At 39.6% G+C, this 27,658-nt stretch overlaps 2 protein-coding genes across 7 annotated transcripts in view; one reads left to right on the top strand and one right to left on the bottom strand.

The window, feature by feature from the left end:
* Positions 1-4,066, top strand: part of ulk4 (unc-51 like kinase 4) — a 69,963-nt gene extending 65,897 nt beyond the window's left edge. For all 5 annotated transcript variants that reach the window (XM_023964630.1, XM_023964629.1, XM_023964628.1 and 2 more), the window contains 2 exons: positions 1,279-1,367; positions 3,927-4,066. In XM_023964630.1, the coding sequence (XP_023820398.1) occupies positions 1,279-1,367; positions 3,927-3,987 (150 nt within the window). In that variant the 3' untranslated portion in view covers positions 3,988-4,066. The remainder of the gene's footprint in view (positions 1-1,278; positions 1,368-3,926) is intronic.
* Positions 4,067-4,213: 147 nt separating this feature from the next.
* ctnnb1 (catenin beta 1) lies at positions 4,214-14,747 on the bottom strand. Of its 2 annotated transcripts, XM_004077778.3 has the most exons (17): positions 14,581-14,747; positions 9,673-9,724; positions 9,342-9,569; positions 8,992-9,245; positions 8,645-8,883; positions 8,312-8,513; positions 8,084-8,228; positions 7,904-8,007; positions 7,625-7,759; positions 7,295-7,498; positions 7,043-7,201; positions 6,821-6,940; positions 6,503-6,653; positions 6,250-6,371; positions 6,100-6,160; positions 5,327-5,577; positions 4,214-5,020 (listed from the first exon to the last, which is right to left on the bottom strand). In XM_004077778.3, exons 2-16 carry the CDS (start codon positions 9,683-9,685, stop codon positions 5,363-5,365), a joined length of 2,352 nt encoding a protein of 783 aa, XP_004077826.1. In that variant the 5' UTR covers positions 9,686-9,724; positions 14,581-14,747; the 3' UTR covers positions 4,214-5,020; positions 5,327-5,362. The 2 variants fall into 2 exon arrangements, with proteins under 2 accessions (XP_004077826.1, XP_020565712.1); XM_020710053.1 differs by lacking the exon at positions 5,327-5,577 and having other exon boundaries at positions 14,581-14,736.
* Between the last annotated feature and the right edge of the window lie 12,911 nt (positions 14,748-27,658).

Raw genomic sequence — 27,658 nt, 5'->3', positions numbered from 1 at the left:
CATTAAATTAATGTTCAAGTATTTGTTAAGATGTAGATTTTTAGACAAAATATTATAAATACACATGTATCTCTGGGTCAGATGCATAAATTACAGTTACACATATTTTTACTACTTTCAAAAAACTTACTCTAATGAATAAACAATGTAAAATGTGCTTTTGCTTTTTGGTTTACTTTCAGTTTGATACAGAAAATGGATATGAGGGAGCAAGAAAACATGCAAAATGAATATTAAGTGATAGCTGTAACTCACTGCAAGGATGGTGTTATTTATGTTGGGGCTGAAAGAACTTTAAAAAAAGATTTTCTATCTTTTTCTGTATGGGTTTTAACCCTGCTGAAGGCTGTCATCAGAATCTACAGATTACCAGTTTCTGTTAGTTTTTGTTTTTTAGAATATGACATTAAAATTCAAGCCTTAAAACAAAACCCATTTTGTTCTTCCGTTTTCCATCCCTTCCCGACCTCTCACTACGTCTCTCCTGTTGCTTTAATTTCGATAAACACCCAAAGGTGCTTCGTTTAGGTGCCAACAGTGTTGATGTGCCAGAAATGCTGGAAAGGAGAGCTGCTCACCTTCAGGATGAAAAATACAACCCTAGATTTGCTTAGATTGTCACAGAAGTCCAGATTTATAATAGAAATCCATTAGCACACCTTTATAAATATGTTTGAGTCATGAAGCTGCACACTGTGTGGTCTTGGATCTCACAGAGCTAAGGACAGCTCCACAGAAAAGAGGGCAGCTTGCAGAAATGAAAACAGAGTGCTAATGAGAAAAACAGAGGAGGTGACTGTGCTTGTTGAGTTGTTTTTTTTTAAATGGCAGATGAGCTCTTTGATTAACTTACTTTGAATTGATGCGATAAATGAGTGTGATCTCACTCACCAGTTGCTTTTGTTATCTAGCAAAACGATGCTGTGGTGATGACAGGATAAGCTAACAACCTGAAGTTATGATGCATTCAATTACATTTTTTAAAATCCTTTTTTTTCTCAAATAGAATATTTATTTTAAAAAATGTCACTTGTGACTCTGGATATGTTTACTCTTTGATTATTTAAGTCTTTTAAAATAATTTTTGGCCGCTGTTGACAGTTGATTCCTTATGCACTGTTAGTAGTTGCAAAACAACCCCATTTTGGGACAAATAGGATTTATTTTTACAATATTCACTGCCAGACAACAGCATGTAGTATTGACCCAACACGGAAACTGATTCTTCCACTCTTTTCTGATTATTTTCTGAGTTTCTCCTTGTTTTCTTGGTTTCAGATACAGACTGCAGACAGATCTGCCTGGTCAGACTCTCCTGAGGGGGCGGAGCTAATCGCTGTGTTACAGGATATGACTTCATCCAACAGGTTTGACATTCTTACAGTTGTTTATTTGGGTTTATGGGATATGATTCCCAAAGTCATACATATCATTTTTGACACCTGGAAATGGAGACAATTGAAGTCTCATAAAAAAATGTTTAAAATCTAAAGAAGATATAAAAGCTGCATAAATATCATGCAATATGAAAGTAAAGGCTGGTAAGGACGTGTCTGTGGACTGTGTGGCACTCCTGTGTTTACCTGGATCTGCAGCTGGCTGTCTTTTAAGAATCTGCGGGCTGGATGTTTGCTCCCTTTTTGAGCCGAGGGTTTTCTCTCTAAAGCGACCATGCTTTCTTTCATCCTTTGATGCATGAGAGCAGTGACCTCTCACACACAGGCCGGCACACACACACATTGTGCAAACACACCCAGGCGCATGATGAATACACTCAAATTTGCTCTCCCCCCTGTACACAAATGCTCTCTCAATCACACACACCCTGCCAGATCAATAATAAAGGTTTATTGTTGCTTTGCTATAGAAGGCTCTCTGTTTCCCTCTCTTTTCTTCTCTGCACCCCCACCCTCTCCCCATTCCATTTTCTTTCTCCGTATTTTCCGACTTCCCCTCTTGTGCTCTCCTCTTCCTCTCCGGCAGATGAAAGCGCAGAACAGCTCTTGCCTTTGAAGTGGCCGGGACTGGCACCCTCCCACTGGTTTAGAAGCAGAGAGAGGGGAGCAGAGGTTTTAGGAGAAAGGGCAGGAGATGAGAGGAGTTATGTGGAGGGAGGAGGAGCGGAAGGGACAGGAAGAGATGGGTGAGGTTTTAATTGAAAGGATAAGAAGAAGATTGAAGTGTTAGGAGGGGGAAAGCCGAGATCTGGGCCGAGATCCTAACCCTGATAATGTCATTAAGCCTTTACCATGGCAACCTGAGGAATGCTTTTTACAAACTCTGAGGGCAGAGGAAGGGAAGGGGGGCGTCACTTATAGTTTCCATTCCTGAAGACAAGCCTGGAGGGTCAGAACCTGATCCTGGTATAGCGCTCCACCGAGTCATAGCCAGAAGATAAGCAGCCCTCCAGTATCTGCACCGACATACAACACATCTCAGAAGACGAGCACACAACTCTTCCAGTGTGGGATCCATCTAACTTTTATGAACCAGCTACGGTGCAGACCGGCCACAGCACAAAGCTCACACAATAGTGGAATTGTGAAGTTTTTGCTGATATTGATTTCTGCAAAAGTGATGGGGTGTTTTTCTTGTGTGTGCAGTATACCACACAGTAGCTGCTATGAACAGCCTCTTGATCTGGATGGCTCCTGCCTCTGCCACATCTGTTGGCAAACTTCTCCTTGCCTGGTACTACTTTCTTATTCCACATTTTCCAGCGTTCAATGGATTTCATCTTCCTTTCTTTTTCCTGTTGGCATGTCATAAAAAACAAGGAGTAAACATGACTTTTTTTTGCTGTTTGCTTTTTGGAAACAACACAAAAATGAAAGATTTTGTTAAAAGCATCAATTTGTTTTCTAAGCTTCATGGGTTTCAAAGGTCTCTGGAAACCGACCTAATTTGAATAATTATGTGATTTTTAATTAACCTAGATGGTGGTGGTTTGGATTTTTTTCAGTCTGACTGAAAACACCTGGAAGAATTTGATGGAAGAAAGTGCAGGAATCTGCAGCTGCTCTGTCTCCATTGGGATTGTTTTAAATGGGATTCACAGCTGTTCAATTCAGAAGTTGATAAATGGTTTGAAAAATGGAAGGCATGAAAATGTGACACCCCCCCCCCCCCCCCCCCCCCCCATAACTCAAATTACAACTAGTGGTGTTTGTTGAATATTGACAAGAAGTTGCTGATCATCATCATTGGTTTTACGTGTGGCGACTCAACTACCTTCTTGTTTTCTTCATGAGGAGTTCCACCAGTTCACTGGTGCTGTTAAAAAATAATAATAACTATACTACAGTCTCTTTTTTATTTTCTTCATCTTATTGTATTTTTTAATTTGAAGTTAAATTCCCTGTTTAGACGGGAGCTTGACTGAAACGGAATTTCAATTTTTATGTATAAGAAAACATAGATAGACAATAAAGTTTACTTTGACTTTTTTGACCATGAGATGCAACCATCTCTGACAAGTCTGTAGAGAAAATATTGATTTTCTGTTTTGCTACCACTGAGCAGAAACATTGCTGTGAAACATCCTTAAATTCACAAAAATGTTAGCATTGTAATTTAGTGAGACAGATCTTTGTGTTACACGTTTTCCTGATGGCAGCTTTCAGCTAAACCCTTGAACTTATTTCAAATGAAGTAAAATTGTTTTTGATTTCAAGCAGATGCCAAATTAAGGTAAGTTTGGAGCACAAGCAGGTTGCATCAATAGAGATCATGGAGGCAAAGTTGAAGGACACAAGTGTACATTTATGTTTAAAAAAGGGCTTATTGATGGGTTAAAAAAAAAGACTGCTATTGAAAGTTCTCATTTTTCTTTGAAGCATCTAACATTACTTTTTGTTTTGACTTGAACAGCTTTTTAGAATTTGTGTACATCACAGTGACCCATGTTTTTTCCCCTTTTGTTCCAGATGTCATGCTGATGTTGCTCCACTAGTTGCTGAAATGCTTCAAGACATTCTGGGACCTTAGAAGATCTTCATCTTCAATCATAATTGAATCTTTTACTGAATACTTGACTTCATTGAAACTTTTTTTTTTTTTTTTTAAATTCCTTGTTTTCAGATTGTAAGGTAACACTTTCTTGCCACTTCACTTCCTTCCATATGCAGCAAGTAGCAGGGAAAGTGTAACGCAGTTACTTATGAGTCGTTTGTGTGCAGTTTTAGTTTAACAAAGGTCAAAGGACACATTCAGGTGAAATGACAGTCCATTTTATTGTTTCAGAACACAGCAGGCTACAGCAACCAGCGCCTCTTACTACCTTAAACCTTAGTAACAGCATACCAATAGTGGCACTTCTCCACTCTGGTCTTTTCAGACAGTTCTCCCCTCCCCACCCCTCAGCTCCATCAGCCAAACCCCCTTTGGAACAGCAGAGACACATCAGTGTCCGTCTTTAAAGCAAGAAAATAGCTCAATATTTGGACCATGATTTCCAATTCATGTGTTTTATACAAAAGCTACACAATGTTACACTTCATCAGATTACAGCTGATTAACTTTAGTGTTTCAACACCATTAAAATATGTTCCAAGTCTTCACTTGGATGGAACATCACCACTAAACGAAAAAACAAAAGAGAAATTAAAACACTACTTGACTTAAAATACAAGGGATTGCAAAAACAGAAGATGACTTATAATGCAGAAAAATGAAGGAGGGGAAAAAGGCAAGCAATGTCTGGTTTGTACCATTACAGACTGAGAAAACAGAATAAAAAAGGAAAACAACTAAAAGAAGTAAAAAATAAAAAGTACATAAAAAAATTTGTGAAAAACTGATCACTGAGATCAAATCTGTATGTCATGTCAGGGTTTGAACTCGGCCCGCCGTTGGGCCGAGACCAGAAACGAACTGCAGTAAAATCTACTTTGTCCCAATGAAGTTCCCGTAGACAGGAAACTGCTTGCTGTTGTTGAGTCATCTTCAGGCACTTTCTGAAACCCCGCCTCCTCCATATGGGCAAATCACGATGCAGATTCATCCAGATCACATGATACAGCTGCAAAAGGGAGGAGAGGAATTAGTGTGAGGAGGAGGTAAAAAGAAAGGAGAAAGCTCTGAGGTTGGTAAAGGGCCACACACAGAGATCAAACACAGAGTGACCCAACACACACCACTTCACACAGCTCTGCAATTCAGAGCAGTCTGAACATGCAACAACCACAGTGATTAAATCCACTCTTCTCCTTCCTCAGCCATTTCCTCCTGAATCCTCCCACTGTGCTTCAAAGTTACATCTTTAAGAAGTGGTAACCAGTGATTCCAGCTGACAAGGCTACAAAGTGGAGTGAGAAGTCAGTCTTACCTAGTAGAAAGTGTAGTGTAATGTTTATCTCGGTATTTACAGGTCGGTATCAAACCAGGCCAGTTGGTTTGAATCCCCAGGAGGCAGGCCCTCTATCAGTTCTTGGGCATGTCCAAGGTCAGGCAGCCCTTCTACTGGAGGGTAGTCCTGGCCAGGGTGGTGGCCCCCACCCAGTTCATGGTCCAGCATGGGCTCCATGCCCATAGAGTCCCCGCCGTAACCCCCCGAATGGAAGGAACGATAACTTGGGTCTGGGGAAGCAGGGAGTGGATGGAGGAGAGCCAGGGGAAGCAGAGCTGTTGTTAGAAGCGAGTTAACAAACCACGCCATCACAGTAGTATGATCATCCAAACGGAACACTGCACAGCAACACAGCACACAGAACCACGGCTGAGACTACTGCTGCTACTGCTGGGACCAACTATTACACTTATCTTAATGCATGCTTCATTTCACTGAGTTTTGCTGCAGAGGCAGCCAGACTCCAAAAAACACGAGCACATCAAACCTTTGTATTCATGAGTCTGGCTAAGAGGCGCTTTAAGCAGTTAATGCTGGAGCAATGAGAGCAGCACGTAAGAAGATGCCAATTTGAACCCCAAAGTTCTGATTACTAAACAAATTCTAAAGTGCTCAGACATCCAAGCAGCAGCATTTTACTTGATTTATTTGATCATTTTCTTCCTCCATAATACCACATTCCTAAAATGTGGATGTAATTCTGTTAAGATGGGACTGATTTTGCTGCAGTGAAGCATGCAGATTTCACTTACCTTCTGGTCTGTAGCCCAGAGGCTCGCCCTGTGCGCCGATGTCCAAACCCAAGTCTCCAGTCTGCAAAGCAACCCACACAGTAATGAGCAGGATAGAGGAGCTTTCAATGGAATCATGGCATGTAAAAAGGTGCTTCAAGAGCTTCATACCTCATTCCAGGCCATGGGTTCTGTCCTGAAGAGGGAGCTGGTGAGTTCTACAGAGAGGCGCTTCTTGTAGTCTTGAGGTTTGTCTTCTGACATCCGGAACAACACTGCTGCTGCGTATGTTGCTGAGGAAAAAAGTAAATAATGTTTTACTCTAATTTTGATCGATTCTCACAAGTCTAACAAAAGCTGAAGAGTGTTTCTAACAGCAGTATTTTAGCCTGCAGCTGCTTTAAACTGGCCTTGCTGTACGTACCGACTCCCTCATTGCGGCTGTGTAGGAGTTCTGTGAGTGGGGCAGTTGCTCCCTCCGCCTCTATGGCCTCAGCGGCTTCTTTATCCTGGGCCAGCTCACACAGGACCCCTGCTGCTACGCGCTGGATGTTCTCGATTGGAGAATACAACAGCTGCACACAGATGCATCACAGTCAAAAACTTTGTTCAAGAAGCTATCAACGTTCATCAAATTACTTTGTTCTCAATCAGGGGATGGCTCAAACTAAGAGTTTATTTTAACAGTGGAGAAACGGTTTCATATGAACGTTTACCCAACTAAAGAAAAAGCAAGCCATACCTGTACGAAAAGTGGAATGGTGTTGAGTCCTCTGATAACTATTCTGTTGTGAACATCTCTGGCCAGAATATGAAGAGCTCCTGTGCAGCCCTCCACAATCTCTTCCATGCGAACTCCCTCCTAAAAACAGTGATGATAATCGTTGACATCAACACTGCGCTCCTACAGCCACATGGCTGCATAAGCTATAAGCCGTGAAACTACTGAACACGGTGTCCTTACCACAAACTGCTGCTGTGTGCCCCCCATGCTTGTGCGTCTCTGTGTGTCCTGGTGCGCTCTAACCAGCAGCTGAACCAGTCTGGGGATGGCACCCTGCTCCCTCAGAGGGGCGTGGTTTGCAGGACACAGAGCCAGGTTGCGGATCAGACCGACTGTCGCCTGATGGAGCAAAAGAATACATCAATCAGATGTTTTATTCCAATACAGAATCATCTGAAGTATTGCTATAAAATAACAGAACCAGCGCCGTGCCTTAATGAGTGGCCAGTGCGACGGCGGATGAAGTAGTTTGACGACGACAGGCAGGCCGTAGTGCAGCCTGACAGCATTCTGTGCCATCTCGGCATCCTGGTGTCGAGAAGTGAGGTGGCGCAGGGCACAGATAGCGGGCTCTGTGATGTCTTCTCTGTCACCAGCCCGAAGAACGGTGCGAACCAAAGCTTCAATACCTCCAACCTGGAGGGGAAACAACAATGTCAGACAGACAGCCCCACAAATCAAACATAAAAAGTATCTACTATAGATGCAAAAAAGAGCTGCGCCAAAGATTGGATGGTTATATAATAAGAGTGTCAATTATACCTGGCAGACCATCATCTTATTCTTGTAGTTGTTGCAGGTCAGGTTGGACAGAATGCCAGCAGCACAGGTCACTACATTAATGTCGTCACTGCCAAGCAGCTGTACCAGCGTTCCCAGCAGACCCTCCATTCCCTCCTGGAGAGCAACAAGAGTTGATATATGACAGCTAAGTTTCAAAATTTCAGCTGCAAGAACAGTTTCTGTCAAAAACCAACTCAAAGCAGAGGTTAATTCTAAACTAAAGCCCACGGACGGCAGTCCCTGGGCTGTTCTCATCACCTGTTTGGTGGCAGCATCGGACAAGTTCCTGAGAGTCCAGAGGCAGTTCTGGACCAGCCTCTGGCTTGGATCCGTCAGATGGAGTCCCAGAGCCTGCATCCCTCCTGAACAGATAAACCACATTTTAAATAAAAACACACTTCTACATACTAATTCAGGTTAGTGTCACGAAGAGCTTACCAGCTTCAACAATGGCAGGTTTGTTACTGGAGCACACTGACAGGACTTTTAAAACCCGACTTGTTGTCCACAGCAGCTTCTCGTACGTATATGTCCTCATGATGTTCACCAGTGCTTGCGGACCTCCACTTGCCAGAATAATCAGCTAAAACAGAAACCAGGAGACGTTATCTGAAATTGCTAGTTCAGAACAGATTACATCCTAGTATAGTTATCAAACCTCCTCACCTTGCTCTCCTGGTTTCCATAGGCCAGTATCTGGAGGCAGTCCGTGGTGATGGCCAGGAACTTAACGTTGGTTTTGTTGAGCAGAGCCACCATTTTCTGGAGGCCACCAGCTAAACGAACAGCCATCTTGGCCCCTTCCTGGTGCAGCAGGAGGTTGTGGAGGGTCGTAATGGCGTAGAACAGCACAGAGTCCACTGGTGAGCTGCAAAGAACAGGACTATTAGGTCACCAGGAAGTTTCACACAAGAGTTGATGCTTTTAAAAATGAATAACATCGCAGAGAAAAACAGCTTGCTTCAGAAGAAAATTCATAAATGTTCCTCTTCTTCTTACCCAAGCATTTTGACAAGAGCAGGGATTCCTCCAGACTTGAATATAGCTAGGAGTCCCTCTCTGTGGTGGGACAGATTGTGGAGTGTTCCTGCAGTGCAGCGAGCCGTTTCCACATCGTTAGTGTTCTGCATCGTCCTGACAATTGCAGACACCATCTGAGGCGAACGCATGATGGCGTGGCGAGAGGCTTCTTTCTTTGAAAGCTGGTGAACCATCACTGATGCTTTGTTGACTACAACCTGAAAGAGACCATTGCACATGTTACAGCAGGAAGAAAATGTACAAAAAACCAACATGCAAAAAAACTTGTCTCTGATAACTCACACTGGAAGTTAAAAAAAACGTACCTGGTCTTCATCGTTGAGTAGTTTGGTAAGTTCTGGTATTGCTCTGGTGGCGAGCTCAGCATCATCTTGATAGTTGATAAGATTGACAACAGCATGTTTGAGCATCTGTGACGGCTCAGCCAGCCTCTGGACATTAGTGGGGTTTGCAGCATCATACTGTGTGGAGGGGATCTGCATGCCCTCCTCCAGAGTCTCTGGGAACATGGCTGCACGCACCCTCTGAGCACGTGTCATGGCATACTGACCATCGATGTCTAGAGCAAACAGAGGGACAGCTCAGCCTTCTCATACCTGATTTTTCCCCCCTAACAAACTCAATTTTCAAAGACAGTGGAGACACTTCAGCATACCTTGAACTTGGTCCTGGGAAAAGTTCTGGTTGAAGCCCTGCTCCCACTCATACATGACCTGGTTGTTGTCAACATCGTCTTCCTCGGGATTGCCCTTCCCACTGAGGGATGGGGCGGTTGTAGTGGCCCCTGAATGGATGCCTGAATCTAGGTATGACTGTTGCTGCCAGTGACTGACTGCTGCCTTTCGGTCTGGCTCCAAGGCCATGTCCAGTTCCATCAGATCAGCTGAAAGCAGAAAAGAATTCAGAACTTTCGTCCCCAAACAGAACTGAAGGCTCATACGTATAAATAAAGGAAAAAGGCGTTGGTCTTAACCCCATCAACTTACCCTGGGAAGCCATGTTCCTTTCTCAAAATGCAGGCCAACACAGCTTCCTGATCTGTGAAAAAAATAAACTGAATCAAATCATCTGCATGTTGCTTTTCACTCTTTTCATCTCTAACAAAACTCATTTTGTTTCCCCCAGCATAAAAAAACAAAAATCCCCAATAATAAAATAGCACTGATGAAAAATAAATAAAGGCATTGGTTCAAAACAAATGGTCCAGGCAAACAATCTTTCTGCCTTTCTAGAGTTCTTTCCTCCCTCCTCCCTATCCTGGTTCTTTTTCCGTTTCAGAAAAAACATGCAAAGAGCCACAGCTCACACACCAAAGACACCAGTAAGCGTAGCTGCTGATGACTGGAAAAGTCAGGAAGGAGAAGGGAAGTGAAGCACTGGGTGGAGAGGAGGGAGACCACATTCTTTGAATGGCTTTGAAGCTAAAACCACATTATGCAGTAAAGTAAATACTAGCTATGGCAAAAAAAGGAGAAAAAAATGTTCTAAGAAAAAGCTTAAATGAAAAGTAATATCTATTTGTATGGAAAGATTAACATTCTGGGAGAAATATTAAGAAAAAAACAAAAATAATCTCTAATAGAATAAGAAAAAAGTAAAACAGTTTCTAGGACTGTGAATTTAAAGAGACAGGAATCACTGAGCCCTGAGCATATCTGTGGTCACCCAAATTCCACAGAAATACGAGAGCAGGACCCGTTTCAACAACAACATACCAGTCTGCACAAGTTCAGACAAAACGGATCACGATGAAGAATGAGTGAAATGATACTGTTTGATAGATTTTCAGCTAGAAACTGTTCATACTACAACTGTGATACATTTGAGAACTAGCATATAATGAAAGAAAACCTTTTTGTCTTACACAGGTTAAGTTTACACCACGTCTGCTTTAAACATTAGAACATATCCAAAGTCTTCTCTTCACTCCCCAAAAAGCATGATAAAGTGTATGTGAGTCTAAAACACCAATAGTTATATATTTAAACTGGAAACGCTGGCTTTTACTGGTGGAAAGAGACTATGCTAACAGGGACTGCATTAATGGAGAACAGGCAACAACAGAAAAGAGACATGTTAATGTAAAAGATCAAAGATCCACAACATGGCTGTGTACACAGCACAGCAGCTCTGGTGGTTTCCAAGAGTCGCATACTCCAAAAAACAAGTAAGAAGCATTAAATCCCAACTAGAGTTAATGAGAAACCAATGGCTCAGTTCCAGAAGTTTGAAAGGAGGAGTACAAATGACTTTCAAAGATGAACTCCACAATCAAGTAGAGCAGAGAAAAAGTAGTTTAGGCCAAGAGAGAATATTTGATTAGAAAGAGGAGAATAAAGCGATATAACAGTAGTTTTCAAACACTCAAGACTACCAAATAGATTTGTCAAAACAGGAAATGACTGTTCAGTGAGAGGAATCACTCATTTCTCCCCTCATTCTGCATTTTTTAAAAGACTTTCTTTTGAAGCTTCAATGGAAAAGGCTTCAATTCTAAAATATTCAATGCTGTAAAAGTTATGTTCAATAAAACAAGAATTATTTCAGAAAAAGCAGGCACACAAGCTTGAACAAGGGGGAAAATGACTCCAATGGTAACATCAATATAACCAGTTCGGCAGTGAATGCCAGTAGATGTTAAGTTTTTATTTTAGATTAACCACTGTGAAAATACATTCAAGGACCACCAAACAGGGTCAACTTTCGTCCTGTATCGAGTTTCCAACTAAACATTTTTTTGTTCACATCCGCCCCAATAGTTCAAATGACAAACAGTCTTGACTAATGCCCTTAAATTGCTGCTTGTGATGACAAAACTAGAAAACTCGCTGTTCACACGCCATCCTTTCAGCTCTGCTGACTCGCCCTCATTTAAACAGAGACTGGTTTTAATGGGAGCCACATGTCGCATACATGCCTGGATCTCTATCAAACCAATAATCAAAGGCCATAGAGCAGTCCTGGTAACACTGTTACTTACATCTGGCTTACACTGTGGGGAGTTGGAGGGTAACTAAGCAAACTCTGACCTCCAGCTGAGAAAAACAAAGGGCAGCTTAAGTGTAAACTCATTCCATGAACAACAAACTTCTCACTGTAGAAGTTGTTGCATGTCAAGCTCACAGTGCAGCTATAAAATCTCAAAGACAGGTTCCTTTGAAGCCAGACGTGGAATCCAATATGGAGAGCAAGGCCGGGTGCAGTTAAAAGCCGTGTAATTGAAACCATCTGTCACTGCCAGACCCATCGTCCCCTACAGCAACATTTCCTTCTGTATAAAAACAATTAAGCTTTATCTATACTTAAGTCGAAAAATTAAGTATCAAAAAATGTGATTGTAGACAGCAAGTCTGAGAGTACATACACACAAACTTTGAGGCATTGTGGTACTAGCACCAATAACTGCCCCACAATCCTGGTCTAATAACAATGTTCCATTCAAAAAACTCTATGCATTTCTTTTTTTCCCCCTTTATCTTTGTGAAAGCTCACCTGAACTTTGGTCAATTCAAGCATAATCCAAGAAAACACCTGTGCAATTCACCCAACAGTGTAAATGCACCCAAACTTCCCAACAGGTCCAATGTCACGCGTTTTACGTCTCACCTCAGAAGTGGTTCTGGACATCAGAACATTTAGCAATACACAGAAACAGTCAGGGTCAGTCAACAGTCTGTGTGCTCTTGTTTTTGTTCTGACTGATGCTTGTTCTTGGTAACATCACCCCCCCCCCCATTGAACATCTACTGTACCTGCAGTTGTTTGCTCCACTCAAGAGTGTAGTTTGAAAGCTGACCAAATGAAAAGATTTTCTAAATGAACGGGTTTATCTGAAAATACAGAATGCTGCTATAGTGATCCGGCACATACGTGTCGAAATCCACACTGTAACAAGAAATACGAAACCAAAAAAATGGGAGAACCAAAGTTAAAAATAATAAGTACCAGCTTCATTATATAAATGTATGCATGTGTGTAAATAAAACACTAATGTGATGTTAGTAAAAATATTATTGCTCTAGATTTTAGGAATGGAATATCTTTATTTTTCTGAAGAAAAGCACAGCACAGCCAATTGACTCTTTCGTAAAACAAAAAAGAAAAAAAAAAGGTGAGTAAATGTCATTAAAAAAGCTGCAATTTTGGCAAAAGCAGAGAGATCTGCCACGGTAATGTGCAGGGTCAGCAGCACTTTGTGCTGGATGCCAACAACACAATGAGTGTGTGCCTCCCCCCACTGCAGTGCCAGAACTGCAAACACAGGTGCATGATGTGAAGAAACAGGACAAGCATCCTCTGACCCACATCAACACCTCCCTGACTGTTCTACTAATGTTTGCACGCAATAAAGGTGTGGTGAAAACCTGACACTTTTTAGGCAAAACAAAGTATTACAACTCCTAAAATAGCCAGAAAACATGTCAAGGAGAAGCAGGAAAATAGAGGTTTTGTGTCACGGAGAGACCATTTGCAAAGTTAAAGGAACTTTTGTCAAAAGTGGAAAGATTCAAAAACAAAAACCAGACTGGAATAAAAGTGACACCCACGCTTCCTTCGTAGAAATTTCAATCAATCGTCAAAAAAAGCTTTTGCTGACGAGTAGCAGCTTTTTGTCATTCTTTCCCTTGCCGTTTATTCAATTCGGGGATTTCAAAACCACAAAAAAGGCGAATGACCTCAATATTCGGAGGTAGTCTAAACCAAAAAGAGACAAGTAGAGCGACTAAATTATAAAAATAAAGATTTCTGTCATGTTAGTCATTCACTGTATAAGTGAACACAACTTATAAAGTAAACACATCCTAATTTAAAAAATCAGGTTTTGCTGAACCAGTACGCCCCGTTTAACTTGTTTTTTCACATTTGTTTATGTCGCTATAACAGGACAGAAAACCTCTTTTCACGCGCGTGCCTTTCCAGCAGTCTGTTATTGCCCGTGTATGCGGGGGTTGAAACGCATTGAAAGAAAATGCCAACTAAGAAACAAACGCGCTCCCTAAACAATAAGCGCGCCGCCCTGCCTCCTTTCCACAGCTGCTGGCTGCTCCCGACTTTCTTCTCCCAACACCGCTGACTCAAATTTCACACTTTGGCTCCTCCTCGTCTTCCTCGCGAAGCACCACGACGAGGAGGAATTTGTCGGTCTTTGTTTAAAAGGACGAATGAAAAACAGTTGGCCCACAGCGAACTTTGAAAGTTTGTTGCTAAAAGTCTGGTTTAAAAGGTGGATTAAACACCAATATCTCACGCTGTTATCAACATAAAACTTCGAAGGAAACTTCAGCAGAACTGTTGTTTACGCTAATCCAATTTGGGCACGAGACAAATGCTGAATTGCTAGACTTGAGCATAAAAAACAACACAACTGCGTAAGAGTTTTTTTTTTAGCGGAAAAACAACAAAATGGGGATCAAAGAGCTCGGCTCAAGTCGTCCAAACGAGTCAGAATATACTGGAATGTGGCAAACACTGAGCAAGCTAACAGTTAAGCTAACGTTTCCAGTGGAACACCGGTCGAACAAGCTCGTAAACACTTGAGTTGAGTTTACTCTGAATTATCTTGTGTTCTATTAACGCCTTTTTCAATAAATTTCACCACCCAACAATCGCGAGGCAAGAACAACTAGATTCTCGAACCCACTGCGGAAAGTCCGACTATGATGACTAATAAACATTTCCAGCAAGAATTTCGTCCTACGACCAGAAAATCTAGTTAGCGTCGGTCTTGTATAATCCTAAATATTTGCCGTGAAAGCAGCTGACTCGCTAACTGCAGCATCCCGGCTGGACCGCACTCCACAGCCGTATTCATTCCTGCTGGCACTCACACAGAAACGGCAAAAAAGAGAGAGGGAAATATAAACACAACCCCATGTTTTAATGTTCGAACCTACCCTTGTCAATTCAGCAATTCCTTTCAATTGGGTCCTGATAAGAAAAAATACACTTCGAAATGGGGAAAAACTCGAGGAAAAAAAATGTGAAGACAAGCCTCAGCGTGGTGTCCTCCCCCACCTCCTCAGCATGCAGCCAGTGCAGATGCAGGGACTGGAAAATGTAAGATGGCGGCGGATTTATATAGACCGGAGAACACCTACAGTCTTTCCATATCCTGCCATCAGATAGAACAAAATAGAAACAAAAACAACTCCTTGCTAATGATTTGAATTAAACGTGTCAAGGCTTTTATATGCTCATTTAAAAACAATTAACGGGAATAATTCAAGGGATAAAGCAGCTGATATAAGCCTAGGAAGTCAGCCGAAATAAATGCATGCAACTAGAGTATGAATACACAATGGAATGAAGATCCGGCACAATAAAAAAAAGAGGAAATCCGATCCCTTTCCCCGAGTTAGGATGGTCTCGAAGAACAAGGAGAGTTTCTGTCAGTTCATCAAGGTTTAACTATTACCTATTTTAGACATTTAAGACGACAATTTCTGACCAAATGTAATTCTTCTATTCTTATTTGACCTTGCACATACACAAGAAAAAAAGATTTAAAGGGAATGCTATTAGTCTGAGTTTGAAATTATATATATATATGAAGTATTCTAATAGCCATTATTATTATTATTATTATTATTATTATTATTATGTATTGCACTTCTCAACAAATGTTTGGAAGTGAAAAAAAACTGTTTCCTTTTTTCTTCTTTTAACATTTTTTTTATTTGCTCTGACTAACATTAAAAAGTTATTCAACTGGTTGGAGCACCTTTTGTAAGCTTCCTTGTACTCTGCAAGAGCTCACTTGATGAGTCAGTAAAGGCTTCAGTAAATCTTCAGTTACCTTTATGTGCAGTGAATGGATGAATATAAGTAGTAGTTTGAGGGGCCATTGCGTCAGTCACTCATAAGATTGGCTGAATCAAAACAGCAACATAGTATATCTCCATTCATGACTCCACCCTGTGCCATGAAATTGCAACATGAACAATTACAGTAACCGAGAGTGTTATATTTTATTTTGAGCCGTTTTCAAACCACAGTGAGAATTACTGCTGCCACTCAGTTAAAAATAGAGCTGTGTGCAGCTTCAAATCAACTGGCTTCACTTCTCAGCAGTCACATGATTTCACAGGAGCACACTCATACAATCAAAAAGGTAAGAAAAAAGCGGCACAGAGAGTAACTTCATGTTGACGGGATGGCAAAACATTTAGGGTAGCATGTATTTTGATTACAGTCCAAAAACAGTGTGTGTAGAGGTTTAGTGCTCATACTTGTTAGGTGACATACTTGTGATCAGACTTCAGCTGATCTGCATGTCCTTTTGTGAGGTACACAACTTCAACCTTTTCCAGTATCTATACCTGGCATCAAACAGTATAGAAGCTGATGCGGGTCAGATGTTAAAAAATAGATCTTTGATGAATTATCATTACGCAAATGATAAAAAAAAACATTCTTTGAGCTAAGAGAACGCTACACAAGGTGTCTGACACAACTGTGTTTGAAAACAGTATCACATTAAAGCTTTTTTAATACAAAAACCTGCTTTTAATTGGTGTAAAATATGAGTCTGAAGCATCTGTGAGAAATTACAGCTGCTGTTAATGATTGATATTGTAAATGAAGTCAGAGAAACATTTGTGACTATGAGCATCTGTCATTTCTCCTGAATGTTTTGAATATAATAACTGTGTTGCAAACAAGAAAGTAGAGTTAAATTGCCTGGTTGAGATCTTTATTATGTAGCTTCAGCGGCACAATACATCTCAAAAATAGTACAAGTGAATAATAATAGTAATGAAAAAACAGTGAAAAAAACAATCTGGTCAGAAGTTCGAATCAAGCCATTATAGCAATTTAATCACATTCAGTTTCTCAAAGCCGGTGAGCACTGAGTCTGGATTAAGAGCAGTCAAAATCTGATTTCGTTTACGGAAAATCCCCTTGAAGTCTAATCTGTGTGTATGAAAGTCAGAATCAAGCTAACTCTCTGCATTTGGGCATTTCTGGAAGTCCTAGAATGTCCTTCAAGGTTTGCTCTATAGCTAAAGCTGTCGATAAAAAACAATTCGATGGATTTTACTCATTTACAACCACCTTCTTTTAATCAGCAACCCTTCTGTTTTTTATGCCAGCCAATAGCAATGCATCCCAACAAGGTCAACATGTAAAAAAAACAAATTCAGAAAAATGAGGGTTCATTTGTGAAATCTGTGAATCAGTGTTCATGCATCGGACAGAGAAGCATAGTGTCAAATACTGAAGCACGTAGTTTAATAAATAAACGTTTCCACTTTAGTCAAGACTGAATGTTTTATTTTAAATAAATATGAGGAAAAGATTTTGAGTGAAATATGTTTTTTAACCCATGGATTGTATCCGTGCATAAAGGCTGCAAACATTTTTCATAAGCAGTCCATGTGGGTCAGACTCAATCCTCTCTATCTAATCACCAGAGGTCTAGGACACGTGAGGTAAAAACATCCCATTTTGGTTGATTCTGGCGAGATCCTGCCAAAGAATAATCCATAATGCTCGTGGAAGGGCCCTCCATCCAACAGACTGTGCTGAAATAACACAGATTGTTCTGTTCCCAAACACGCTGTGGTTCTCTAATGACCCTGCGCTGCACTGCTTCAGGAAGCCCACACAGCACTTGCTCTTCCAGCTGGAGAGGCCGTTTCATTTCCCCCCTCAGGCAGCTTGAGGAGTTTGCTGAATATTTACCCTGGAAAATTATTGACAAATGCAGATTGATTTGGACATAAAAAAACAGGATAGTTTGGAGGAAGAAATACACAGTAAAAACCAGTTAGATAGTGGGAATTTGAATCAGTCTTTTTTTAAGCAAAGCTCCTTTTCTGTCAGGCAAAAAGCAAGTTTTTAAATACTTGTAGTAGAAGAATTAGTTGCAGTTATATTGCAATATTAGTGAAAGTTTTTCAACTGATTTATTGTGCTTTTCCAATGGCTGCTAAACAACATGCCGGTCTGCGTTCAATTTGTAATAAAAAAGGAACAGGTAGTGTGTTCAGAGAAAAAAGGGATGCTAAACCAGTTTAACTGCATTTGTCAAATCAAAACACGGTTTGAGTTAAGGCTCCAGAATAAACTGCTCCAGAAATGTGAGGTTTTAGAACAGAAACCTGGGCTACGAAAGCAGAATAAAATAAAAATACAAAGTCTACTAGAACCAGTTCTCTGTACTCTGTGCGGTATTAAGAGCTCACACCACATAAACCACTTCCCAGAGGGAACACTCATCCTGTGCAGGAGTCAGATTCATGATGAAACTGAATGTATGCACATGAGATATGTGCCTGCAGCTGTGGTTGAACGGTAAACAACCACATGATACCTCAGAAGACATCACAACACAAACGACACAACTAAAGCAGGTACCTCTTAATCCCATGCTTGCAACAAATAAACAGATTATGTTCAATTTGGTTTATCATGCCCTCTCTTAAACAAAATACTGATGTCTGCTTAGTGTCTTCATATAATTCTTAAAATGGATGGTGGCTTAAATTTTCCATAAGTGGCACTCTTAAATAGAGAAAAATATATATATTTTTTTCAAATCGAGCATTTTTGATGCAACTATCCATACATACGTGTACGAGAGTGTATAAGTATGCAGTACAAGTATTTGGTGCAGTGTCGCTATTGCAGCGGAGCAGAGACTCCTACAGAAATCCTCAAATCCCAAGAGAGAGAACTGCCACATAGACACTCACCAGCGCAGGCCTGAGGGGTGTGGTTTTTTTCTTTTGCAGTGAAAGAAAGGGGCAGCACAAAGCTATAGATAGGGGCAGACAAAACAAATATACCCTCACACTCACACACACCCACAGAGACATTAAAGGCCTGTGATCAGGCAAGCGAGGCCTCATGAAACAAATCATACTTTTGGACGTGTTAATTTAAAGTGCAAGAGTCTACATTTTTTTAATGTGAAAATTATTATTTTTTCATCAAACTAACGCCTTTTGCAGCATGTAATGAATCTGCTAAGTTTCTATGAATAAACACAATTTATTCTTGCACATGTTTGGGTTTAACATCACTTTCCTTTTTTTTTTACTTGAAAGGGAAAATTGCATTCATGCAACTTAATTCATTTTAAAGTAAACCAAGTTTAATTTTTTCTATTTAAAAAATAAAACATGATTAAACCTTTAGATGTGCCAATTAAAACACCAGGCTAGCTTGTTAGGTGTCCCTCTTCAAAACTTGTAATCCGGTGAGTGTGAAGAGGAGGATACCAAATTCCCATCCAAGAAGAAGGTGAGAGGACACTGCATGGACCACACATTTGACTCCGAGTTCTGGAGGATTATTAGGATTGGGCGGCATAAGCCGATATAGGAAACAATGTCAGCGAGAGGTTGACATAAAAATGAAGCAAGGCTGTAACGCAGTGCAGGAAACCATGTTGAGGAGAGACTCTTTTGTTGGCTACAAGCTGCTGACGGGGAGCTGAATAGAGAGAATACTGTGGTGCTGAACTAATACAGGAAACAATAACCTGATTTCCACAGCCGAGCCAAGTGGGATTAAGAGTTCACCACACTAGACATCAAAGGCATCCATTTAAACCGCCCGGATGGCATTTCACCTGCCTTCTACGAATCCTGTGTTATAACAAAAGCTGCCGAGGTACTACACCACATTACTGGTTGCCATGGTAAAGGTCCTCCAACCTGCATCTATCCTGCACAGAGAGGTAATGCTTACACTGATTTCGGCAAGGAGAAATTGAGGGTCTGGGAAACGGAAAGTGCTCAAAGCCAGTGGCAGCTGCTCACATGGTGCAGCTGTGTGATGCAGAGCCGGCGAGATGTTCCTGTAAAATCACGCTGAGATTTTTTGCTCTGGATCCATCACACTTAAGCAGAGCAACAAAACACAGTGACAAGCGCAGCAAGCCTGTGTACAAGAACTCTGCTGACAGTTTTGCTCTCCTATTTCAGCTTTACTTTATCATTCCAAATAATTTCCTCAAAATGTCTCCGTTTTATTATATAGAAAGATGACAGACAGAGCTCTCACTGGATTTCAATCAATGCCATGAATATGTTTTCTACATTAAGCTATCACATGTTGTATTTCAACTCATGTTGCCGTGTTGAAATTCAACTTCTAATAAAAAGCTACCGGAGCTGAAAGGCTTAAAGCTCTTCAGAGTCATTTATCAAATGGATTATCTTCAGCAGCTGCTTATTAAAGCCTGTCACATCTGGATTTAGATGACATTCGTGTCACATCCTCAGCAGGGCATCATCCTTATTATTTTATTATCATTATTATTCCAAAAATGATTACAAACTGAGAAATTATTTTTAAAAGCCCAATGAAATGATGGCTTGATGGGAGATAATGTGGAAATGATAGATGCTATTTGGTACCCCATATTACTACATCAAAATACATGCGAATGCGGAAATTCATATTCTAGAATTTGTAACAAAAATCTTTAGGTCAAAACTGTGGGAAGAAGTTACCAACATAATGGCTGGCAAAGCTAGAAGAGAAAAGGAAAACAATGATTATGTGTAGAATTATAGAAAATAAAGTAATGACTGTGCTGGTATTTACCCCCAGTTTGCTCTGTAATTATAATCTGGTTCTCCTCAGTAAATTAAAGCAGTAGACATTAACAGCTGTATCCCATTTATCTGAAATCATCTTTCCGCAGCAGAAAACAGCATCCTGCATGGCCGTCTGCGGCTCACCTTTAGCTAATCAATTTAGGAAGCCTCCCGAACAGTTCAATATTAACAGGGACAGGCTTGTTATATCCATTTTTATTAAGAGTGAAGACTCTGTCATTAGCAAATCAATTGCAGATTCTCTTCACATTTGAAACAAATTCAACAGTGAATGGACTCGAATGAATGGCTGCCCTCCCCCTCTGTGATTCAGTGACACGGAGCTGGTGGGAAAGCCTCCACTGCCGAATCATCCCGATAACTTCTCCCTTTGCCAAAAGCTGCTTATAGACAATAATGTCAAACGGCCACAGAGGCAACCTCAAGCATGACCGATCCTCTGCAGGTCTGCATCACAATACAAAAATGAGGAACGCACTCAAAAAAAAAAGGGAAAAAAATGACGCTTTTTTGGTTCAAGATCCCCCCAAAAAGGTCCCAATTACAATGAAAAAAACATTACAATATTAAAAAGCAATTTGCCTAAAAAAATACATTTTAAACTTAGTGTCCCTTCCTGCATGAACGTCACAAATTAATGTTAATGATACAGGACAGCAAGGTCTATTGGAGATGATTCTATAAAATTAATTGAACCTTTTTCTTTTTTTTTTTACAGATTAAAATAGAAACCTTGTATCTGAGGGAGTAATAAAACATAAAATAACACAAAGCTGGATTGAAAAAAATGTTAGTCTTTTTTGATGCAGATGTTGTAAAAGTGATTCCAGAATAATTTATTTTATCTTCATTTGTATTATATTAAAATCCCCCCCCCTCTAATACTGTATAAAGAAAAAACTTTTTTTTTTAAGTGGGGAAATATATAAAAGATAAAGGACACAATATGAGTAAAAAATGCTTTTTGACTTTGCGACTTTTTTGAGGCCAAGAAAGTGTAATTACTTTCCCATCATAGCATTAAAATGATAAAACTCTTATCATTTGGCTTTGGTGTAGACAAGGTTAAGTGTACATATATAGATATATATGCTTCCAGCATAGATAAGACATCCATACACTGATAAGAAGGCTGACGCACGCAGCTACTGGGAAAGATAAAACAACATGAACTGCAAATGAACATTTTAAAGAAATGTTATTTGAATTGACCAAATGTCAAAAAACACTTCAAGTAATTTGATGCACATCTCTCTTTTTACGCTCTTTTCTGTACTGAAATGTTCATTTTGGATTTCAAAGCTATAATGCCATTGAATTTCTTTTATGTTTAACAAAAATAAATATCCAAACTTAACATTACATGTTTTACTCTATATTACTTTTCACAAGCTGACAAATAAGTTCTCTTCTACACCTTAAAATATTAACCATGCTCAAAAAACACTATGTTGTCACACACACAAAAAAATCCATCAAAGGAAATAAATAAATAAAAGATGTTGAGTCACATGAGTCACATGAAAGCCAGAGGGGGAGCTGTGTTTGAAAAAGGAGGAAAAACTGACTTTTTTAAAGCATTTGTTCCCCTGTTTATAATAACTGAATTTACAGCAGGTAAGGTCACCTTTTTAATATAACCCACGTAAAATACAGAATAGAACATACATAAAATGATTATTCTCGAAGAAAAACATTTTAGGAATAATAACAAAAACAATTCTAGCTAAGATAATAAATATTTTGTTAATTCAACTGTTTCTATCCTGGTAGTTTTTCAGTGTCTTTAAAAGAAGTTTAACAGGATGCTATGGCAGTTCAAAATGTAATAACCAAAAGGCCTAAATTTCTATTTCAATTGTTTGTTATGTTTCATTTATTCATTTGGGTTAATCCATAAAAGTTATTTGAGAATGTTGTTTTTTTTTTTGGTTTGTGTAATGTTACATTGAATGTTCAGTTAAAAACTGAGACTAAGCTTCAACTTAGACCCAGTACAGGCACGAGACAAAAAAAAGTAAAAAAAGAAACAGTCTGCAGTGCTTAAATTATTCACATGTTATTGTTCAGATTATTTAACAGCAGTTTATTGATGATAACATGTTTCTTTTTATATATGTTGAAAGATTGTTTATTGCAAATATATATTGCAAGAAATAAGAATGACTAAAATATGCCAAATAAGTCAAATAATCAAATAATAAATTAGATTTTTTAACCTAAGTGTCTTTTATTTTCATTCAGTCACTTAACAAAAAAAAATAAAATGTAAAAAATCGCAACCTGTATGCAAAATTACAAGATAGAAAATGTTCTGTTTTATTGCATAAATAAATGACATCAGTTACCTGAACTTAAAAAAAAATGTCCAGAAGCTAAAGAGCATTCATCTTTTAACAAAAAACATTGCACAGCTAATCTGAGGAAGCTCCACCCTGCTTCTGTGTGAAGTCTAGGGAAACAAATCAGCATCTTACGAAAATGTGAAGCGACAGAAGCGACACAAGCTAGGAACAATGATGGCCTGTTCCACTGAGCACTACGTTAATCCATTTAAGACACAACAGACGTGCAGCAGCTCATCTGGTATACCAACCCCAAACAATTTCTTCGTCCGTTTTTATGATTAAATAATTCTTTATTTATGTTTACCTGCAAATGTGCAGTCTAGACTTTATTAACAGTGAAAAACCGTGATTTGGATTTCCTGAGCTTAAAGAATAAAACAAGCCTCTCTGCTTCGTGGCTCTTGGCTGAGGTCTGTGCAATTTTTCATAGTCTCTTCTGCCTTGCCTGTTCTTTCTGCTGAACATTACCTTAACAAAAGCCTCTCTCACACTCACAAACATCCTCTCCACCAGTATACACAGACAGGGAGACAAAATGGCTGAATAGTGATGGAGGGGCTGTATGCTCCTTTATGTGTGGACTAATCAGCCAGCACTAACATGTGACAACACTGCACTAACACTCTTCTCCGAAAAGGGACATTGTCCCTTGAACACAGAGAAAAACCAACACTCTTTCGATACCCTGACAACGAATGAGTAACAGACATTTTCAGCCTTCAACGATATTCTTCAGACAATTAATAAATAAGATCTCCTTCTTTTATTTATGCAAATCAGTGAGTTGACCGATGTATTTATATTTTTAAAATAAAATGTATGCATATATATATATTTTTACACGTTTACAAGTTTCTTTTAAAGGAGCCTGCTGTGGGACACGAGATAAGTGGATGAGGTCTATTTTGTTAAGCCTGCTGCTATGATATTCTACACACACACACACTTACAGTATACTTGGTATCCTGCAAAACCTGCCTGTGTCCAGCTCTGCTGCGTTTTTATTTATTTAAACAACACCCTTTATTTTTCATAGATAGATAGATAGATAGATAGATAGATAGATAGATAGATAGATAGATAGATAGATAGATAGATAGATAGATAGATAGATAGATAGATAGATAGATAGATAGATAGATAGATAGATAGATAGATAGATAGATAGATAGATAGATAGAATTAAAAAGAGGGGGAAAAAGAGAGTCTATAGCACCAGTTTCTAATCCTATCAGTCTCCACGGTGTTTGTGTGATTGGGAGAGAAGGGCGTCTTCACAGGACGTCTTCTGCTGAGAGCACTATAGGATCCTGGACTCAATGTCTACGTATATCCGTCTTTGTACTTGTAAATGGTAAACCCTCTCTGCCAAAGGCCCCAGCAATCAGCTGCACCGCTGTCTGCTGCTCAGCGTCTTCCGACTTGGATTTTTGGCTCAGGTCTGTTGGGGGGATTTGGATTTTGTTTTGACTGCATCACGATCAGCTGAGCTAGATGGTGGGCGGTTTTAGAAAGGGTCCCAATAATCAACAGCGACATTGTTGCTTGTCTGGAGTCGAGTCAGAGTGAGGTGTGACGATTGAAACAACAGAACCCAAACACATATTTTTTTGACAATACAGAACTGTAAAGGGGCAACTGGCATGGTTAAGAAGAAGGTAATTTCAACCAACCAAAACACATTAATAAAAATGCCTTACAAAAACTAGTTTGTAATTTACTCTGTTGGTGTTTCACAGCAACTCCATCAACTACAATAGATCATGACAAAATTCAGAATTGAGATAAATACTTTTAATGTTGCTATGTGTGTCCATGTCTTTTGTGACACAACAGCTGAAGCTATAAATCAGCAAAACAAAAGGAGACCTTCCCCCACTAACGTGCACACCAGAATTTTCGTGTGCACCATGTTCACGTTAGCTGTTTACGTTTTAGCAGCTCTGCTTTCTCCTGTCGACTGTACTGTAAAGTTCGGAACAAGTTCTTGTCGTCAGTGCACGTTCCCATGTGCACACGACCCACTGTCGACACTAGAACACCTTCACAGGAATTTGAAAAATAAAAATAAAACAAGGAACCTAATTACTGTGCCATGGATCACTACTTAAATAATTCTTTACTGTAACAAAAAGACAAAGCCGTGCAGTCTGTCTTACGAAATTGTCCACCAAAAGCATTTTTCTCGCCCTCCATCTTGCAGCTGGCTGGTCGACAAGCAGACAAAGAGACAGTACTGCAGTGTGAAAATATACTGACGTAACTGGCTTCTCCGTGGCTGAGATTTAGTCTGCCTGACTATGAGTGGGTTTAACGCTTCATAGGTGGGTGTAACCGTGTTAGCCTACATTCTTGCACGTTTTTAGAAAATGCATCAGCTTGTAAGTAAGTACTTCAAGTTAAGGTTGCATTTGAGTTTGTGTTTGGTCAATATGTCTCATCTATGTTGCTCCTCGTGTGTTTTGTCTATATGATAGCACGAGTTCTGCATGTGTTTGGGTGTCAGCTGAGACGGACTATGTGATAAACTAAAATATTACCGTTCATTTGTGGATTATTGTTTTCACCTTTTCTCAATCTGTACCTCACCCAACCCCCCTCTCTTCTCCTCAGATGATTCCACTTTGCACAGCTAAAATAAAGCTGCAGACCTAGAATGTTAATGACATTTTTTCTTTTTTTCTTCCCTGTCTAGTTGATGCTCAGGAAGACACATTGCAACACCTTTGGAGTAAAGTAGGACGCTTTCATGACAAACAACTGCAGACATGTTAAATACATGTCCTTGAAATAATACAACATATTTATTTTGAGGCATTTGAGGAATATTAGAGAACAGCAAGAAGACTTTTGGAGGCAGACAAGCTTTAGTCTATGATGGAACCCAAACAACACCAGATGTGCAAAAAAACCAAAACTCACCTCCTCTCCTGAGCCACTTACTTGCTGTCCATATGATAGAGGCCTACAGGGGCTTTAGTCTGCACCTCTGCCTCTCACAGACATCAGTCAACCTAAGGGTCGAGAGAAAAAAATGGCTGCAAAGGGAGAGCAGCAGAAAAAAAAAGAAAAGAAAAAAAGTCCATCTTTGCTGTGGGAATTAAAATTACAAAGTAAAAGACAGGAGTGAGAAAGAGTGTGTGGAGATGAACTGAGGAAAGAGGACAGAACCTCAGGAAGGGAGAGCAAAGACATGCTAGCACTTCAATGACCAACTTTTAAGTTTGAGAGCAACAGATGCAGTCCTGATGCATTGTAGAGGGTATTAGGGTAAGGGACACCCTGAGATTTCCCCCACTGCGCCCACTCATTTGTTTGTGTGTGAAAGTGTGACAGCAGGGAGCAGCTCAGCGCAGGACGCTGCACGCAGCAAGGGGCCATTAGACATGGTGGGGTGACCCACATGAAAGATACACACACACAAACACACACAAGCATGAAACCTTCCTTTCTATGGCCAATGTGGCATGATAACCATAAAGCTGGGATTCTTTAGCGTTGGGTTTAGCGTGGCCATTGTCATGTAGCTCTCACAGTGTGGAATTCAGCAGGTTCCCGCAGGTCAAATAAGCGTCTGTTTTTTTGCAACAATCAAATCCTGGCTGCTCAGTTTACTGGTGAGAAAATAAGTGAGTTACAACACATGTACCATGACATTTTTACACAAACTTTGTGTGTTTGAGACACTACAAAGTTGGTACTCAGCATTAATTTATGCTGACAGTGCTGGAAAAATTAACAACAGTGGGACACCTTTGGCATCACTTATAGGTTAGGTTTCACTCACAGCTTTGCAGAGAATTGCTAACAGAATTCACATATTTTTTTTATAGCAGAGCTTCACAGAAAATGTTACCCTACAGGTGTAGTGAGAAAAATTTGTGACTTTCCTGAATTAGTTTCCTTTACTTTATATATGTGATTTAGATTAAATCAAAACATCATATATCCCATAACGTTTGGTTTTCAATGCTGAGATACTAAAGAGAATTCAGATTCCGATCGAAATAAATGAAAATCGGATGTTTGATACAATATTAAACTACATCGCTATACTTCACAAAAACCTTCACATCTATGGTGGTCCATCGTTCATCAACCCTTTGATCTCAAAAACCAGGGGTCTGCAACCTTTAACACTAAAAGAGCCATTTGGGCCAGTTTCCTACCAAAAAAAAGCGAAAGCCACGAAGTCCCACCTCAATGTTTAGAAAAATACATTTTATTTATGTTTTTGTGGTCATTAAGCCATTCATTTACAACATGTGCTTTTCAATATTACAATAATTGAATATTAACAGTTGTTTTTCCAAATTTAATGATTTTTACATCCTGTATTTTTGACAGCAACACACGCAAGTTCCTTTCAAAATAAATTACACCATGTGTCTCGTGAGATACTCCTGCTGATCTAAAAATTAGGGGTGTAACGATTAATCAATTAATTGATTTATGTTCTTACGATCCAACCAGATTGATTTGTCTGAGGCATGTTTTTAATCAAATCGAATTGACCGATACCATTATTAAATTGTTTTAAAATGACATAAATTAATTAAATCAATGCTGGAAAATACCATTTGGATTGAAGCAAGGTAGTATAATTTTACGTAAAAACTACCAAGTGTCATCACAGCAGATAACAAACATGTGATGGCAGCAAATAAAGATTAGGCCATCATTCCAGTCCAATGTATCGGAATACTGAATTTTACAAAGTCATGTGACCATACAGTGTGGTGGAACGTTCTAATTATGTTCCCTTTGTATTATTTTGATGTGGAAAAACAACAGTGGGCTGAACTTTATGAAACTAAAATGTGAATAGATTTGCGGTTAAATGTTATTTTCTAGTTTGTTTGTACACATATTTAATTTACACTTAGTTTTCTTGCAAGACATAAGTCACACTGTCAGATCCATTTAAGGTAATTGAATCGGATCGTTCAAAAAGAACCAATATTGACTATGAATCGTATCAGCAACGACAAATTTTGATACATACTGTATTGTTAAAATGACGTGCTACACCCCTTCCAAAAATGTGAGAA

Source organism: Oryzias latipes, chromosome 16 (assembly GCF_002234675.1).
Source record: "Oryzias latipes chromosome 16, ASM223467v1".
NCBI lineage: Eukaryota > Metazoa > Chordata > Actinopteri > Beloniformes > Adrianichthyidae > Oryzias > Oryzias latipes.
This window is presented reverse-complemented; position numbering and strand designations above follow the sequence as displayed.

Coding starts and splice junctions, on each gene's coding strand:
- ctnnb1 (XM_004077778.3), bottom strand. Junction 7,760..7,903: donor CCGATGCTGCCACCAAACAG/GTGATGAGAACA, acceptor GTTGCTCTCCAG/GAGGGAATGGAGGGTCTGCT. Junction 6,372..6,502: donor CAGCCGCAATGAGGGAGTCG/GTACGTACAGCA, acceptor TTTTTTCCTCAG/CAACATACGCAGCAGCAGTG.